This window comes from Rhinichthys klamathensis, unplaced genomic scaffold (assembly GCF_029890125.1).
Source record: "Rhinichthys klamathensis goyatoka isolate OS25496 unplaced genomic scaffold, OSU_Roscu_1.1 h1tg000296l_1, whole genome shotgun sequence".
Taxonomy (NCBI): domain Eukaryota; kingdom Metazoa; phylum Chordata; class Actinopteri; order Cypriniformes; family Leuciscidae; genus Rhinichthys; species Rhinichthys klamathensis.
This window is the reverse complement of record NW_026606815.1, coordinates 456,488-472,652: the sequence shown is the minus strand read 5'-3', so window position 1 is coordinate 472,652 and position 16,165 is coordinate 456,488. Positions and strand designations below refer to the sequence as shown.

The following is a 16,165-nucleotide window of genomic DNA, read 5'->3' as shown; positions in this document are numbered from 1 at the left end:
TCAGTGTAGCCCAAACTCGACTTTGACCTGTTTAGTCATTTTGGAGAAACTTTCCAAACTGGCATAGGATAATGTACCAAATGCCTGAGTTCCACAACAATCTATGACTTCTATTCTTCATCTCTGCCATCACCCTGACTGCTTCTATCCTCCTTGATCCTCGTCGTCTTCCTGTCTTACTATGACTTCAATTTCTGCACTGCCATCACTACCATCAGTCATTTCTGGAAAAGGTACAGCTTTTCCTCTCTGTCTTCTATAAAACTTACTAATATCAAACAGGCCGAGAGGCTATTATACTGCCTGCCAGTACTGAACAATAGTGCCAGCTACACAGAAAATATGTCTCCCCTAAAAGGACTTTGTCATTTATGCATGAAGTACAGATTTTGTTTTTTGGTCTTTTGAGTTCGTTCTTACAAAATGTGCATTAAAAATTACCAAAACTTTAAAAAACACATTTGGATGTGCAATGATATATATATATATATATATATATATATATATATATATATATATATATATATATATTGTTTAATGGAATTGATATGCATTTTCTAGTTTAAAAAGAACTGAGGTGCCGCCCTTGACAGCATCACCTAACATTATGCTATCTCTACTTTCTTTTTGCCCCCCCAAAAAAGTCAAGCTCATAGACCTAGATTTTAATTGTATTGACCGAAGAGGATGTCATATAGCCTATTCCTAAACTGTATTTTTTGTTTTGTTTTTTGTTTACTATTATTATTGTATTTTAAAAAGCTGTTTTCTTCGCGTCATTTATAAACGATGCCCCATAGAGGGTTACGTAACGAAAATGTTTTTTTTTTTTTTTTATGGCTTTAGCTATAATAACTCTGGTCGTGCTACCCAACTGAAAATGCTGTCTCGGTGTGCACCTCCTCAGATACAACCTGAGTGTTGAGATGCCACATCTACTGTTGTAGCTAGTCGTCACGGCAGGTCGCCATATTAAACCTGACGGAATCAGCGACGGTCCGCGGCTGGGATCGCGAGGGGCCCCTCTCCAAAACAAATCCCTAAACTCACATTTATTCCCCTTATTCACCCCGGGAATCATTTATGCATCGGACTGAATAATCCAGTCTGTTCTCAGACAGGAGTCTGGGAAGGAGGTTTTGTTTTAGTGTGTTTGAGAGATGAGTAATTTGACCCAGCGGAGCTCCGGCCTGGTGCAAAGGCGCACCGAGGCTTCGCGCAGCGCTGCAGCCGCAGACAGAGAGCGTGGATCCGGCGACGAGGACTACGAGCCCCGCCGAGGAGACGAGCAGGACGACGACGACAGCAGCGATGCCAAGGAAACCAGACTGACCCTGATGGAGGAAGTGCTGCTGCTGGGCTTGAAAGACCGCGAGGTTGTTGTTGTTTTGCTTTTTATTTTAGTAACGTTAGTTGTCTGTTATTTCACATCATCACTCACCACGATCGCGTGCTTCATAGTTTATATTTGAGCTCTTTAAAGAAAGATGCTACTGGAAACAATCTGGGTTTTTTAAAACTCCCTTTCTTTTCTAAATTGATGACGTTTTGAGTCAAAAGCAAACAACAATATTGCTGTGGTGCAATGTAGCTTTTAGCTTGCCTTGCACTGCAGTTACAAGTTCTCTCGCTGTCCCATCAGACTGTCGAAACAAATCGACATTGCGTAAAGAACATAGTTTAAAATACCGAGTTATGCCTTTAACTGTCTAATACTTAAATTATAAACCGTTTCCTATAGCAAATTATAACCTTTGTGACATTAAGATTCGATGACATTATCTTGTTGTCATATCCACATGAAGCTCAGTATGATGGTTTTATTTACAGTGCTGCTTTAAGAAACTAAAATGTGAAGCAGTTGATTATTATTAAGATTTATAATTGCAGGACGAATTAATATAGTTGAAATGCCTTCATCGCCCACTGAGATTATTGTTACTAGTCAGTCACCCACATGTTGTACACATTCTAACAAAGCATGTAAATCCAAACTCACAACAAGAAGTGTTTTGGACAAATCCAAGATTTAACTTTTTTTATATATAGTTTGCCTTTTGATGCAGATATGAAACTTGAAACCTCAAATCAACAGTAAGGAAAACATCCAAAATGGTTTGATAACCATTGTTTTAAGCTCCATCAAATCATTTGTTTGGACCGCCAAATGTCAAGACATTTTTACTCTAAATTAGATAATATAGTTATGGTTAAGTTGTTTTAAAGCAATAACTTAGTAGTTTCTCTTGCTGAGTTAAACAAGTATACAGTCTGTACTGTTTAGTATTTAGCCTAGTAAGTTGTAAGCTAGTACAACTTCTGATCACAACCATTCATTGGGAGGGAGGTCAGGTCACCAACATGGAGGATCTGTTTGAAAAGCAAAGGACATACTCCATACAATTATGTAGAACTTTCTAATCCATTATCACACAACTCTGTAAGAAATCTTTATTTTCAGTTGACTCTTATGATTTTTTTTTTAATGAAGTTAGACCAGATCTAGTTTTTGCATTTTGAATATCTTTCTCGCCATGAATAGCTATAGCCGGGGTATCTGGCATGGATTTAAATTATAAACAAACAAACAAATGTAGAACTTTCTAAATGTGGGTTTTATTGGTTGTTACACTCCTAGATGCCACAAAGGTAGAATACTTCATTTTAAGTCTGTAAAATTTAATGTCTGTAAAATTTTGGGGATTAACACATATGACTGTTCTTAATAAAGGGAAAGAGGCAAAGCACCTAAAATTAGCCAGTTTGGTGTATTAACCAATTCTTAATTAAGGTTTATAGTAGGTAGTGAATTGTACCTAGCTCATTGTCTGGCCTTTGTAGTTAGATTTTGGTTGAGCAAGCATTTGACAGGGCAGTGTTACTGAAGACACCTCTCTTTACAGCTCATTCATATCGAATTACTGCCTACTTTAATTTATGCTCTCAACAGCAATGGCTTTTGGGTACCATTCAAAATGAATTGTAGCTTATAGAAAAATGGCCAGTGTTTTATTCAGGCAACATGTCTTAGATCCTGCTTTGTCCACAAACCTCAAACTGTGGGTTTCTGGTTGTTTTACATGTCAAATATAATGTTTTGGATTAATGGTTTGATTGATCAATGGTTACTCAAGAGACACTGTCAATACATTTGTAGAACACACTGCAATCAAACTGTAAAAAAATTATCTTGACCTCTCAAACCTGGAATCATTGTGTCATTTTTCCACAACAGAGATTTCTAACGAATTGACTTTTAGATGGATATAGTGTCTTTCCCTGTTGTCATATTGAGATGTTTATGATCAGTTCAACATCTTACATTGATCCTGGAAGTGTCATGCTGCTGTACATTTTGTTCAGTATATTAGTTTTGCAGAAGTCTTCCTTGTGTTTTTAACAACAGTACACTGTTTTGCCTGAGAACAACACAGAAGGTTTTTAAATCCGGAGGGAGCATTCCTGTTGCCTGTTCACAACGCTTTCCTTTGGGTTTTAGATTACTGCCATTTTCAGTCATTGAATATCATGTCGAGGCCTCACTAAAATTTGCTTATCTGTATGGAAAGTTGCAGAAAGGATAAATGGATTAACATAGCATGTTCCAACTTGGCAGTTGGCAATAAATGTAGAAGTTGAAACATTGGCAAAAAATATGCTGTAAAATTTTTATATATTCTGGCTATTGGTTATGTTGCTTGATTCTGAGAATCTCACAGAACCTGTCTGAAACATGTCTGGGTCATATTTCATCCCAAAGTCAAAAGAAAGAAAATAAATTAAATGTATTTTTGGACCATTGAGATTTTTTTTGTATTATGCTCAATTGTCATGAAAGTAATGTCACATTACTACACTAATGCATTTTAGTAATGAGAATTTGGGGGGGGAAATGTGTTTGACATGAAAAAGAAAACCTTAAAGGTAGCCAATGTTTTTCATAAACGTTTTGTTACCAAAGAAACCGCTGATGTTCCATAAGCACCACCTACTGTTAGAGAGTGAATATACATTTTCATTCAGTCCGTATGCTGTTTTTGTTTTGTGCAGGTGTCTAATGTAACATAATTTCACAAATCTAAAGTCAGACCATTCTGTTTTTGCTTGAAATTATGCAATCTAATTCAAATAAAAAACAACTACTCATGCTACGTGTGTAGCATCTTTGTTTCGATCGTAATTAAAATGCAGTGGTTGCCTCTAATTTCAAATGGCTACTGATATTTTTTTGTTTAAGGCCAGTTTGCCTGTTATAAAGTAAATGAACAACAAATACATTTGCTTATACAGAGAAAAAAAAATCATCAACCAGTATTGGAATCAGCCAATTTGCTTATAAAAAAAAACGGAATCTAAATCGGCCATGAAAAATCATGATCGGTGTATCACTAATTGGCTTTATGCACAGCTTCACTACTTCCTGAACTTCAGCCAGCACTTTGTTTCCTGTCTGTCATTATTGGACAAACTGATTAATCCAGGTGTGCCTGGCCTCAGTAACAATAATCAGGCACACCTGGATTAATCAGTTTGTCCAATAATGACAGACAGGAAACAAAGGGCTGGCTGAAGTTCAGGAAATAGTAAAAGCAAAAATCGCAAAGCAAAGAGGACACGGAGACCGACAGACTAGACAGAGCAGGTTAGTTATGATATAAAGAAAAAAAATCTCAGCTCTCAGATTGTCAATTTTATTACGCAATTCAAACAATAAATACCGTTTTGGCGCTTGTAAATGTTTCACGACAGATCCCTAGCACACGTGAACCGAGCACGTTTTTTTCCCTGCAGCGGGTGGTTGTGGTGGTGGTAAGGGTCTCTTGCCAAGGGCTTCAGCCATTCTTCCGCTCTCTTCCCTGAACTGAAATGTAGTAGTGGGCTGTACTTTCCACACGATTGGCTTTATGCCACAGCTTCACTACTTCCTGAACTTCAGCCAGCCCTTTGTTTCCTGTCTGTCATTATTGGACAAACTGATTAATCCAGGTGCGCCTGGCCTCAGTAACAATAATCAGGCACACCTGGATTAATCAGTTTGTCCAATAATGACAGACAGGAAACAAAGGGCTGGCTGAAGTTCAGGAAGTAGTGAAGCTGTGCATAAAGCCAATTGACATCAGGTTCAAGTACGCCCAAGCCGTGCGAGTTATTCGTGTATTGGAGTTTGGCTGGTGGTTATGTTGCCCGCATACCGCCTCCCATGGCCGAAACTGGTATTATGACACCTGTCGGGCCGTGGCTAGTAATTTTTTAAATACCGTTTTGGCGCTTGTAAATGTTTCACGACAGATCCCTAGCACACGTGAACCGAGCACGTTTTTTTCCCTGCAGCGGGTGGTTGTGGTGGTGGTAAGGGTCTCTTGCCAAGGGCTTCAGCCATTCTTCCGCTCTCTTCCCTGAACTGAAATGTAGTAGTGGGCTGTACTTTCCACACGATTGGCTTTATGCCACAGCTTCACTACTTCCTGAACTTCAGCCAGCCCTTTGTTTCCTGTCTGTCATTATTGGACAAACTGATTAATCCAGGTGTGCCTGGCCTCAGTAACAATAATCAGGCACACCTGGATTAATCAGTTTGTCCAATAATGACAGACAGGAAACAAAGGGCTGGCTGAAGTTCAGGAAGTAGTGAAGCTGTGCATAAAGCCAATTGACATCAGGTTCAAGTAATTTAGCTAGTAATTTAGCATGCTAATTCAGGTTGATATCTCTGCAGCACTATAACTTGTCATTTTTTTTAATGACATCATCGCCCTTATTTCTTCTCATTCTTTTGATGCGTGTATAGCTCATTTTTTGGATATTTTTACATTTTTACACAAGGCACCTTTAAACCTGTAGTATGTCCATATTGTTTATTTTACACAGTATATATTTGTGTAAAAGACACATTAAAATGAAGTGTGACCATTGTTGTGAAATTTGACCTGGATACCTGAACATTTTATGATTATTGTACCAGATTGCATGTCTAAGATTGAAACCAACAAAAAGGTGAGGAAATATGTCATAAGAAGATAATATTAAAATAAGTACTGGTCTACTGTGACGTAACTCAGGAGTAAATGAAGGGGCTATATTTTGCATGTGGTTAATCTCCTCCAACAGTTGTGACTGTGCCATGTTTAAATACAGCTGCCTTTTCCTGTCTGCTTGTGTCTCAGCTCTTACTCTGGCTTATGTTGTTGTCAGAGCACAAAGTACATCTAGTCTACTCACAGGACAGAGGACTTACGCACAGTGTCAACAAGAAAACCATGACCAACCTTTCCTGAGTTTGAGTGCTGTGTTGTTTAAAGAAGCAATGTTGTCTAACCTGCCACAGCAAAAGCAAACAACAATGATTCAATCAATTCCCAATAGACAAAATCAAGTACTGTCCTATGTTGTTTGCTAGTTCTAGTTTCACTCCTCGGATATACATAACAATTGGGAAGAAAAGACATGCGTGTAAATGCAATTCTTTACTGACTAAATTTATTTAATGCATCCTTGCTGAATGAAAGTATTAATTTCTTTCAGATTAAAGAAAATCGTACTGACTTCAAACTTTTGAACAGTAGAGAGTAGGTCTTTAAAGTATAAAGTTGTTCTTAATGAGCTATTTTTTAATAAACCAAGCACAGTTTCAGCTGAACTTGTTCCTCATGCACTTTTGTTGTATGAAAAAGCAGCGTTGACATTTGATGATTCTTTTTAAATTCCACTTGAAATAAAAAAAACATGCGATTCAAGCCATGTTCGTGTGTAGTATGTCATCACTACACACCCAGATGCTTGAATCTCATGTTTTTTTTTTTTTTTTGTTCTGAACAATTTCAGTAGGAATGCACTGAAATGAACATTCTGGGCCGAAACCGAAAATTCTGGATGCACTTGGCCGAAAACCGAAATCGAAAATGATTTTTTTCTTTTTTAATAATTATGTCTCATTTTAAATTAGTTTTTTAATTAGACTTTTAAAGGAAATAATCAATATTTTTTCTGAATCTGAGTTTAAAAAATACAATAAAAAAACACTTTTATTTAAAATAACACAAAAAATGGACAGCAAATAGGCCCATATTAAAATAATATTAGATATCAATATACAGTAGTCAACATTTGAAGTGGATCAAACCCTTTCATCAAAGTTATGCATGAATTTTGAACAATACCCGTCTTAGGACAACTTTGATTAACTTTTAAATGTTGACTACTGTATTATTCTTTATTCAGTTCTATGCAACATAATCAGATTTAACACATTTATTTTTTTGACCAATTATCAAAATAAAGTATAGTCTTAGAAAGATATTATTATCAATTAATAATTAATAATTCATTACATTTATATAGCGCTTTTCTAGGCACTCAAAGCGCTTCACATGGAAGGGGGAATCTCCTCAACCACCACCAGTGCCATTATCTCCTCAACCACCACCATTATCAGAGCATTTGAGCAGAGCAGGGAATGGATCAGTGAACCATGTTACAGCACAGGAGGGCTATTGCAAACAGAAACAAGTCCAGAGAAATTTCATGTCGGCACGTTATTTGATCGTGATTGCATGAGTGGAGTGCTTGGACGCAGACTACTTGTATTTACTACTCAAAGTGTATGCTGGGCTCCGCTTGGCGGACGTGTTCCACACATGCGCAGTAGATCGGCATGTACACTTACACACACACGCAATTTCCCTCCATAAATTATTGAACATCTGGCTATCTTTATATTGTTTTAACGACGGATTGTAGAGGTGTGGGTAGCGACGGACTTCACACATCCTCTCTTCAAATTCGACGTCCATGCTGTTTTTCCAGCGCATGTGCAGTTGGTGCTTTTTGTAGCCTAGTGAAGTACGCGTGATCACAAAAAATGGGAGACACGTGGATGCAAGGGGGTAATCCATCAGCCTCCCTTGGGGGCCGCCATTGTAGCAGACCATCACCTGCTGTTAGCATTCCATTGACTCCCATTCATTTTGGCGTCACTTTTACAGCGAATAACTTTACATCTGAGGCGTCCAAAGACTCCATTTGTCCATTATTTATTTCTAAAGAAAAACGACAATGCATAAAAGGCTCCATTACTTTGTATCTTACGTTATGGCCCCGTAGAAGCCGTTTTTGTAAAAATAGACTAATGATAGCGTCATAACACACGACTCTATGTCGCATAGTAGAGAAATTACCGTATAGACAGGAGGAGAAGCTCGCAGGCAATCGGGGGGGACGTGGAGGCATAAAGTCAAGGGAGAAGCCCATAGAGAGTCATAAAGTTGCTCCTGCTTCTAGCTCATGAACAGCTAATACTCACGCTCTCCGTCTCTGCAAGATTCAGAAGGGAATGATTCAGATTTCTCTTCGCACAGCTACTAGAAGACGTACAACTGTCAGACAGGTTGCTCACGTCACATCTACGTCGTCAAGTTCAGTTTGAGCCTGCGCAGAACGCTCAGCCATCAGGAAGTGAGTGCTTCTAATTGGCTTTCCTTTTCTCCATTGAAATCTATGGGGTCGCTGTGTCCATTTCTTTTACTGTCTATGCTTGGATGTCCCCAAAGAGTCTCTGCGTACACCCTCCGATGACGATTTTTTTACTATGCTATAACACTAGCTTAAAGGCCCATTGAAGTGCCGTGGAACTTGCAGCTGTGTATGACGCGTTGACGTCATTTCCACTGAAACAGGAAGCTAAGGCGGGACATATTGAATGGCTCCTCCCCCAAATTCGTAAATGCAAATTTTGGCATTTTTTTGGAACACACCAGCTTAATCATAACGTCAAGGCTAACATATTCATACTAAAAGCTAACAAACTTAAATTTAGATTTCATGGGGCCTTTAAAGGAGAACTCCGGCGCAAAATGAACCTCGGGTGTACTAACACATTGGTACAGACTAAATCGTTCCCTGAGATTTGTTTTCATGATAATCGAATGTAAAGAGTTTTATCTCTAAAAACAGTTTAGCTTATAACGCTAGTATATTGGGCATCGAGTAAGCAAAAAGAGATCGCTAGTTAATACCATTAACAAGGCTCAAATTAGCCCCACACTAATACGGCAGCATAATGAGTGTCCTTACATGCAAACCGAAGCATTGAGAACTTTGTAAGTGTATAGACAGTTTAATAAGAAGATACTTTACACAGACAGTACAGCTAGCGCATACAGACAGGAGCCATCTTGGAAAACAGTCTCGATCAGTCAAACCACGAACACGGTGATACGTGAGCTGAACTGTGACTTGGAATCTCATATGGTCCGTTGTTTCCGGAAGAAAGCACTGAGCGCATAAGAGAAGCACTGAACGCAACAGAGAAAATAAAAAAATAAATATCATTTATCTTATCTTCAATATCTACACGTACTGTTCGCTCACCTTCGTGGTTCGATTGATCGAGACTGTTTTCCAAGATGGGTCCTGTCTGTATGCGCTAGCTGTACTGTCTGTGTAAAGTATCTTCTTATTAAACTGTCTGTACACTTACAAAGTTCTCAATGCTTCGGTTTGCATGTAAGGACACTCATTATGCTAACGTGTTAGTGTGGGGCTAATTTGAGCCTTGTTAATGGTATTAACTAGCGATCTCTTTTTGCTTACTCGATGCCCAATATACTAGCGTTATAAGCTAAACTGTTTTTAGAGATAAAACTCTTTATATTCGATTATCATGAAAACAAATCTCAGGGAACGATTTAGTCTGTACCAATGTGTTATTACACCCGAGGTTCATTTTGCGCCGGAGTTCTCCTTTAAGAGCGCGCATGCACTGAGCGCTACATTGAGCAGAGCGCGCAGCGCACACACGGAACGTAGAGAGCAGAGCACATGCACACACAGAGCGGAACACTGAGCAGTTGATTCGAAGCTGTGCATCTTTAGAAGCGGAGCCACTTGCAAAGTTACAAAACATGCTGCACGAGAGTGTAACCTGATCGCTGAACACGGAGAGGAGGGGCAGGGCGCCATATTTTCAGCCTTTTTTCTCTTTCGGCCAAAAACCGAAAATGCCATTTTTGACTGATAATTTTCGGTGCATCTTTCATTTTCAGTTTAAAGCAAATTATCTGTGGAAACTGACATTTCAACAAAAGTTAGATGTGATTTCTGTTTTTAGAACTTTTTAAACTTACAACATATGATTAATTACGTTATTATTCCTGTTGATGTATTCAAAATGATTTACTGGATTATTTAGCCTACTCATTGTGCATCACTCTGGGGTTTAGCATGTGCTGAGCAAACTTGCCTGTGTTGCCAGTGCCTTAAAAGAGGCCTGTTGTTTCCCGGTTGTGGCCTCTGGGATAGAGAGGCTGGACCTTCACAAAGCAGGCCTTGTTAGTGCTGGAAGGATCCATCGCTCACTTCATCCACTGCTGAACATGACACTGCAGCAGATGGAGCTGCAAAAATGAAAATTAACATAATAATTATCCCTCAGTGTTGGGGAAAATTCCCCGAATTTGTGAAAACTGTGACGTCATGCGTATGCATATTACGTCTTCAGTCTATAGTCGTGTAGTTTTTTCTTTTTTTTTACAAAGTAACATCGCCAACTACTGGACTGGCAGCATAAGTGTTTTTAGTCGTATTCGCTAATCTGTGTGAACGAGTATCGTTTTGACAAAGTTGTCACCCTAAAAATAAATGGTGACAAAAATTGGGAATAAATAGAGTATTTTGGGAGATTTGAAAATGACATTTTAATTTTTAAGTATAATTTACATACAAATTTCTGTAGGTGACTTTTCAAACTTAGATTATTAATATACAACTTTATCAATCTTCCCCATATGTTTTGTGATAACATGTTTATGGGAATACATGTTTATACTGCAATTAATTCTTTGTTAAATTCACATTTGAATTAGTTCTTTTTTCAGAAATTACTATAAAGCTATTTTTTAGGATTTGTGTCTTATTTGTGCAGACATAAATTAGATTCTTGTGTGATGATGGGTCTTCAACTGGAGTCCATATTAGCAGTGTTTATCATTTTGAGTCATCTGTAAACTGTTTAGAACATTTTTCTTTGTTCACAAACCATTTGGATGGAAGTTGTATAGCTGCACTGAAGCTCTGAACCTTGATGGGGCATTTGTACTGACTTTCTTGGTTTTGTTTATGTGCCAGGGCTACACCTCCTTCTGGAATGACTGCATTTCATCAGGCCTGCGGGGCTGTATGCTCATTGAGCTGGCCTTACGAGGGAGACTGCAGCTGGAGGCCTGTGGCATGAGGAGGAAAAGCCTGCTTACCCGGAAGGTAAGACAAACTGTTCAGCACGCTGGAAATGATCATACGATAGGGAGAGGCTTCCTGTTTTGGATGCTTCCTTCAGCTGTGTTCACTTGCTACACACATTTAAAGGGTTAGTTCACCCGAAAACAAAAATGCTGTCATCTTTTACTCACCCTCATGTTGTTCCAAACTTTTGTGACTTTTTACAAGAAGAATGTCGGGATCCCATTGACTTTCATTGTATGGACTAAAAAGAAAACATTTAAAAATATCCTCCCAGAACATCATTTAAACATTTCAGTTATATTAGGCTATACTGATGGTACAGGTTCAGTTGGACAGCTGAACTGAACAAATTCAGATGATATATTCTTTATGTGCTTGTAGAATTCAGCACTCTCGTGACATTTTCTACCACAAGAGGGAGCACTTTGATATTAATTGTGTGTCAGGAGGCCACTTTTTGCGGTTGGTGTTCGTTGGCTGTTGGAAGTGAGAACTTTAAACCGGGCTCAGATGTATCCCTGGAAAATGCATTAGTTTTAATACATGAATTAAAACTCTTTGGTCTTCAGTTGAAGTAGTTCATCTCCTTCACATGATTTTACCCTCATGATTTCTCTGCCTTGATGTCAGTGGTGCTTTTGTGCATTATAATGTTTTAATGTGTAAAGTGACATTTCTCTTCTCCTTTTTCTTAGATTATATGTAAGTCTGATGCTCCAACTGGGGACGTGCTGTTGGACGAGGCTCTAAAACACATAAAAGACACTCAACCGCCCGAAACCGTGCAGAGCTGGGTAGAGTTGCTCAGTGGTGAGTAACCACAGATCATTTGAGATCTGAATTTTTTCCCCTAATTACTTCAGTAATACCATACCTTGGCTTTAGAGAACAGCATAAATATTACTATGTAAATGGTTACACTCTAAAAACTGGAACTCTTATTTGATTATTATTATTTATAGTGGTTATTTATTTATTATATTATACTGCTGTCCAAAAGTTCGGGGTCGTAAGGTTTTTGAAAAAGGTCTCTAAAGCTCACTATGGCTGCATTTGTTTGATCAAAAATACAGTAAAAACTGTAATATTGTGAACTACCATTACAATTTAAAACAACTATTTGCTATTTATATATATTTTAAAAGAGTAGTGCAATTTATTCCTGTGATGGCAAAGCTGAATTTTCAGCAGCCATTATTAGTCGTCAGTGTCACATGATCCTTCAGAAATCATTCTAATATACTGATCTGGTGCTCAAGAAACATTTCTTATTATTATCAATGTTGATGAATAGAAAGTTCAAAAGAACAGCATTTATTTACAATAGAAACCTTTTGTAACATTATAAAAGTCTTTTCTGTCACCTTGGATTAATTGAATGCATGCTTTCTGAATAAAAGTATTACAAATCTTTTGAACCATCTTGTAATTACATTACATGAAATTGTATTAAATTGAAAAATTTTAACCATTGCTACCTGCTACATACACTGTGCCTGGTGCATAAAACATCTGGATCCAGACTCGCTTTGGTCCAATGATCGAGAGAGATTTCTGGTACCTACTGTGGCTATGAGCTCAGTTGGAAATGTCTCAGTATGGAGAGCCGAAGGGTCAAAGGGTGAGATCAAAGCGTCTGAGAGAAGGAGCTGACATCCTCGTTTAGAGAGTGTATAAAAATGTGCTCAGAATTAGATCAGAGCCATAAATTACTGCAGGCTGATGACTAGCAAATGCTTGAGCACAGCCTGCTCTGATCCTGTGCTGTCTTTGCTTCTCTGCATCAGCACAGGAGCTGGCCAACGTAGCTGTGATACTCTCTCAAGGGACTCTAGCACGACTTCTGCATTCAAAATTCCTTTCTGAAACTTGTGAAAGACTCAAAATCTAGACGGAAATCTAGACAAAAACATATTAAAACCATTAATAATGTAATGAGCCTGTAGGAGCAGCTATCAATAAATGGGATTATACTCTTGAAAAAGTGTTTACCCGAAAACTAGAATAGGGATGATTTATATAGGTATTGGTCGATATTAGATATTTAAAGGGATAGTTCACCCAAAAACTGACAATTCTGTCATTTACTAACCCTCAAGTTGTTCCAAACCTGTATGAGTTTCTTTCCTCTGTTGAACACAAAAGAAGATATTTTTAGGTAACCAGACATTTGACTGTAGCCATGACTTCTATGGCTACCATCAACTATCTGGTTACCAACATTCTTCAAAATATCTTCTTTTGTGTCCCTTTAATTGTGCATGCTCATGCATCCCTGTTTTTACATTTAGATTACCTTTGCTGTCATCTAATGCTCAATTAAAGTTAATCAATAAAAGCACTAATACATTTAATGACACTGTTAAATGTAATCATTCTCAAAATGAATATCCTTTTTTCATACAGTACATTTAATATTGTTATGCCTAAATACACTTGCGTTTAAATACCTTTTTTTCTTAGTTTTTATTTTATTTAATTAGGCACAATGTAGAATTATTATATTAACCGTTTATCGGTTATTGGCCCTAATAAAATAAATAACAGCTTACTGATATTGACTAGAATTAGAATTATGGTGCAACCCTTCATTTATAATAATAATTATAAGTTAATTATAGACTTATGTCTAACAGCTGTGCCATTAAACAGAATAGAAAATATCATTTTTAAGAATAGTGAAGTCCATTCAAGTAATGCACTCATATCTTTCTTCTGAACTCACCTTGTGCTGCTGTTGTCAAAGGAGTGATGACATCATCTTTATTTACATTTCTAGTTTAATACATTGCCTAAAATAAATGTAATAAATTTTGGCAGCAACTGCACAAGGTGCAAACAGGCCTGATTTGTTCCATCTCTGTCCTTCACAGTGAAATGTCTCAAATATACAGGCCTCATGGGAGCTGTACCTCTTACGCCAGACTTTTTAACGGCTGCCACAGTGCCTTTTCTGTCAGTTTTTATTATTTTCGTGACACCTTTTGCTATTGTAAGTTGTAGCCATAGCAATAAAAAAAAAAGATCATCATATATCACAATTCTGGGAAAGAAAACCTCTACTATTTTACTACTGTCACAAATGTAAATATTTCAGTAGTCATATTGATTCCGATAGATTGGTTCGATCTCTGTCCTTGTCAAATAAAGTGAATGTGTGCTGAAAGTGCTTGTCTTTTGCAGGCGAGACATGGAACCCGCTGAAGCTTCACTATCAGCTGCGTAACGTCCGAGAGCGCCTGGCCAAGAATCTCGTAGAGAAGGGCGTCCTGACTACAGAGAAACAAAACTTCCTTTTGTTCGACATGACTACACACCCCCTTACCAATAATAATATTAAGCAGCGCCTTATTAAGAAGGTGCAGGAGGCCGTGCTGGACAAGTGGGTGAACGACCCTCATCGAATGGACAAGCGCATTCTGGCCCTTATATTCCTAGCCCATTCCTCTGATGTACTAGAGAACGCGTTTGCCCCGCTTCTGGATGACCAGTACGATCTGGCCATGAAGAGAGTACGGCAGCTGCTGGACCTGGAGCCTGAGGGCGAGAGCATGAAGAACAACACCAATGAGCTGCTGTGGGCTGTGGTGGCCGCCTTCACCAAATGAAGCAATGGAAAATAAAACGGTTGGACTGGTTAAATCAGGTTTGAGAAGTGCTTGACCTGGTGCATCAAAATGGAGTCTTGGTTTTCTTTCCTTGTAGATATCTCCCTTCCTCCCTACTCTCTCTGCGAGATCTATCATTGGGTTTCTCTCTTTTGTTTGACCGGTGTATTTTGTCCTCCTTTAATCGTTTGTTCATTTGAATGCAATTGGGTACTTTCTCACCATAGACTGTTGGAACATTTACATTTTGCATTGCTGCACATTGCCGCACAAAAACGGCCTGTTTTTCATTGTTTTCTTGCCTGGATATTCGTGTTGGGTACCTAACAGATCTTACAATGTTTTGTCATCAGTTTCATACATTTAATTGGAATTGATTCATTGTGAAATAAGCTGTGTACGCCAAAGCAGTATCTGTGTATGGTAAGACACAGTAGATACTTAAGAAAATAAAGTACACTGCTGTGTATCATACTTTTAATTTCAATTTGTTGTCAAAATTTGTTTTCATACTAATAATGGGGCCTGAGAAGAAACCAAAAAGGTAATCAAGGACTACATCCTGATGTGATAACATTTTAGTGGTTTTAGCAAGTGTGTTAGCGCTAGCAGCTTCACATTCACACTACTGAAACAAAAAAACAAAAAAAAACAGTGTTTTTAGAGAGGAGAAACAAAGTTCAGGCTGTCAGAGGACCTGTCAAGTATATTTACTGGGTGGATTATCAGCAATCTTTTATGACAGCTGTACCATTGCGATTCCTTCCGTTTGGTCCATAAACACCCCACTCAAACTCTACCTCTTCACACATTTATTGTTGTGACTCCTCATTAGCTGTCTTGTGTTACTATGAATTTCAAATACTTTTATGTGCCTGAGATTGGTTACAGGATGCATGGCTCCCAAGGTGCAGGATGTACTGTAGCTCTTTGTGACGTGGCATTAACGGAGCTAGATTCAGAAAGCGTTTGTTCCTCGGTTGCTCAGTAGTCTTCATACCTTTTGTATATGCCTACCAGAAACTAATTTGAGGACCACAAGAGTTTAATAAAGGAATCTGTTTCCTCCCTGCAAATAAAAAAACATCTGTATGGCATACAGCTTCATTTTCTTTCAATATTTTTCTAATGATTTATGTAGAGGTAAGGGCAAGTCCTCAAGGTTTTAAGAGATGTTTTATGGAAATGGTTTTGAATGTCAAAAGATTTAATTCATGTACTCACACTTCTAAACAGGATAAAAAATATATATATACATATATATATATATATATAGACTTTATAATGTGACTTTTATATGTAGAGCAGATTCCACCATTTTC

General features: G+C 38.0%; 2 protein-coding genes across 2 annotated transcripts in view; one reads left to right on the top strand and one right to left on the bottom strand.

Moving 5' to 3' along the window:
* The window catches only part of sub1b (SUB1 regulator of transcription b), a 137,459-nt gene that overhangs the window by 89,920 nt on the left and 31,374 nt on the right, over positions 1 to 16,165 (bottom strand). The window lies entirely within an intron of this gene.
* On the top strand, positions 945 to 15,330 carry golph3a (golgi phosphoprotein 3a). Its single transcript, XM_056270039.1, has 4 exons — positions 945 to 1,376; positions 11,122 to 11,253; positions 11,931 to 12,045; positions 14,419 to 15,330. Exons 1-4 carry the CDS (start codon positions 1,161 to 1,163, stop codon positions 14,841 to 14,843), a joined length of 888 nt encoding a protein of 295 aa, XP_056126014.1. The 5' UTR covers positions 945 to 1,160; the 3' UTR covers positions 14,844 to 15,330.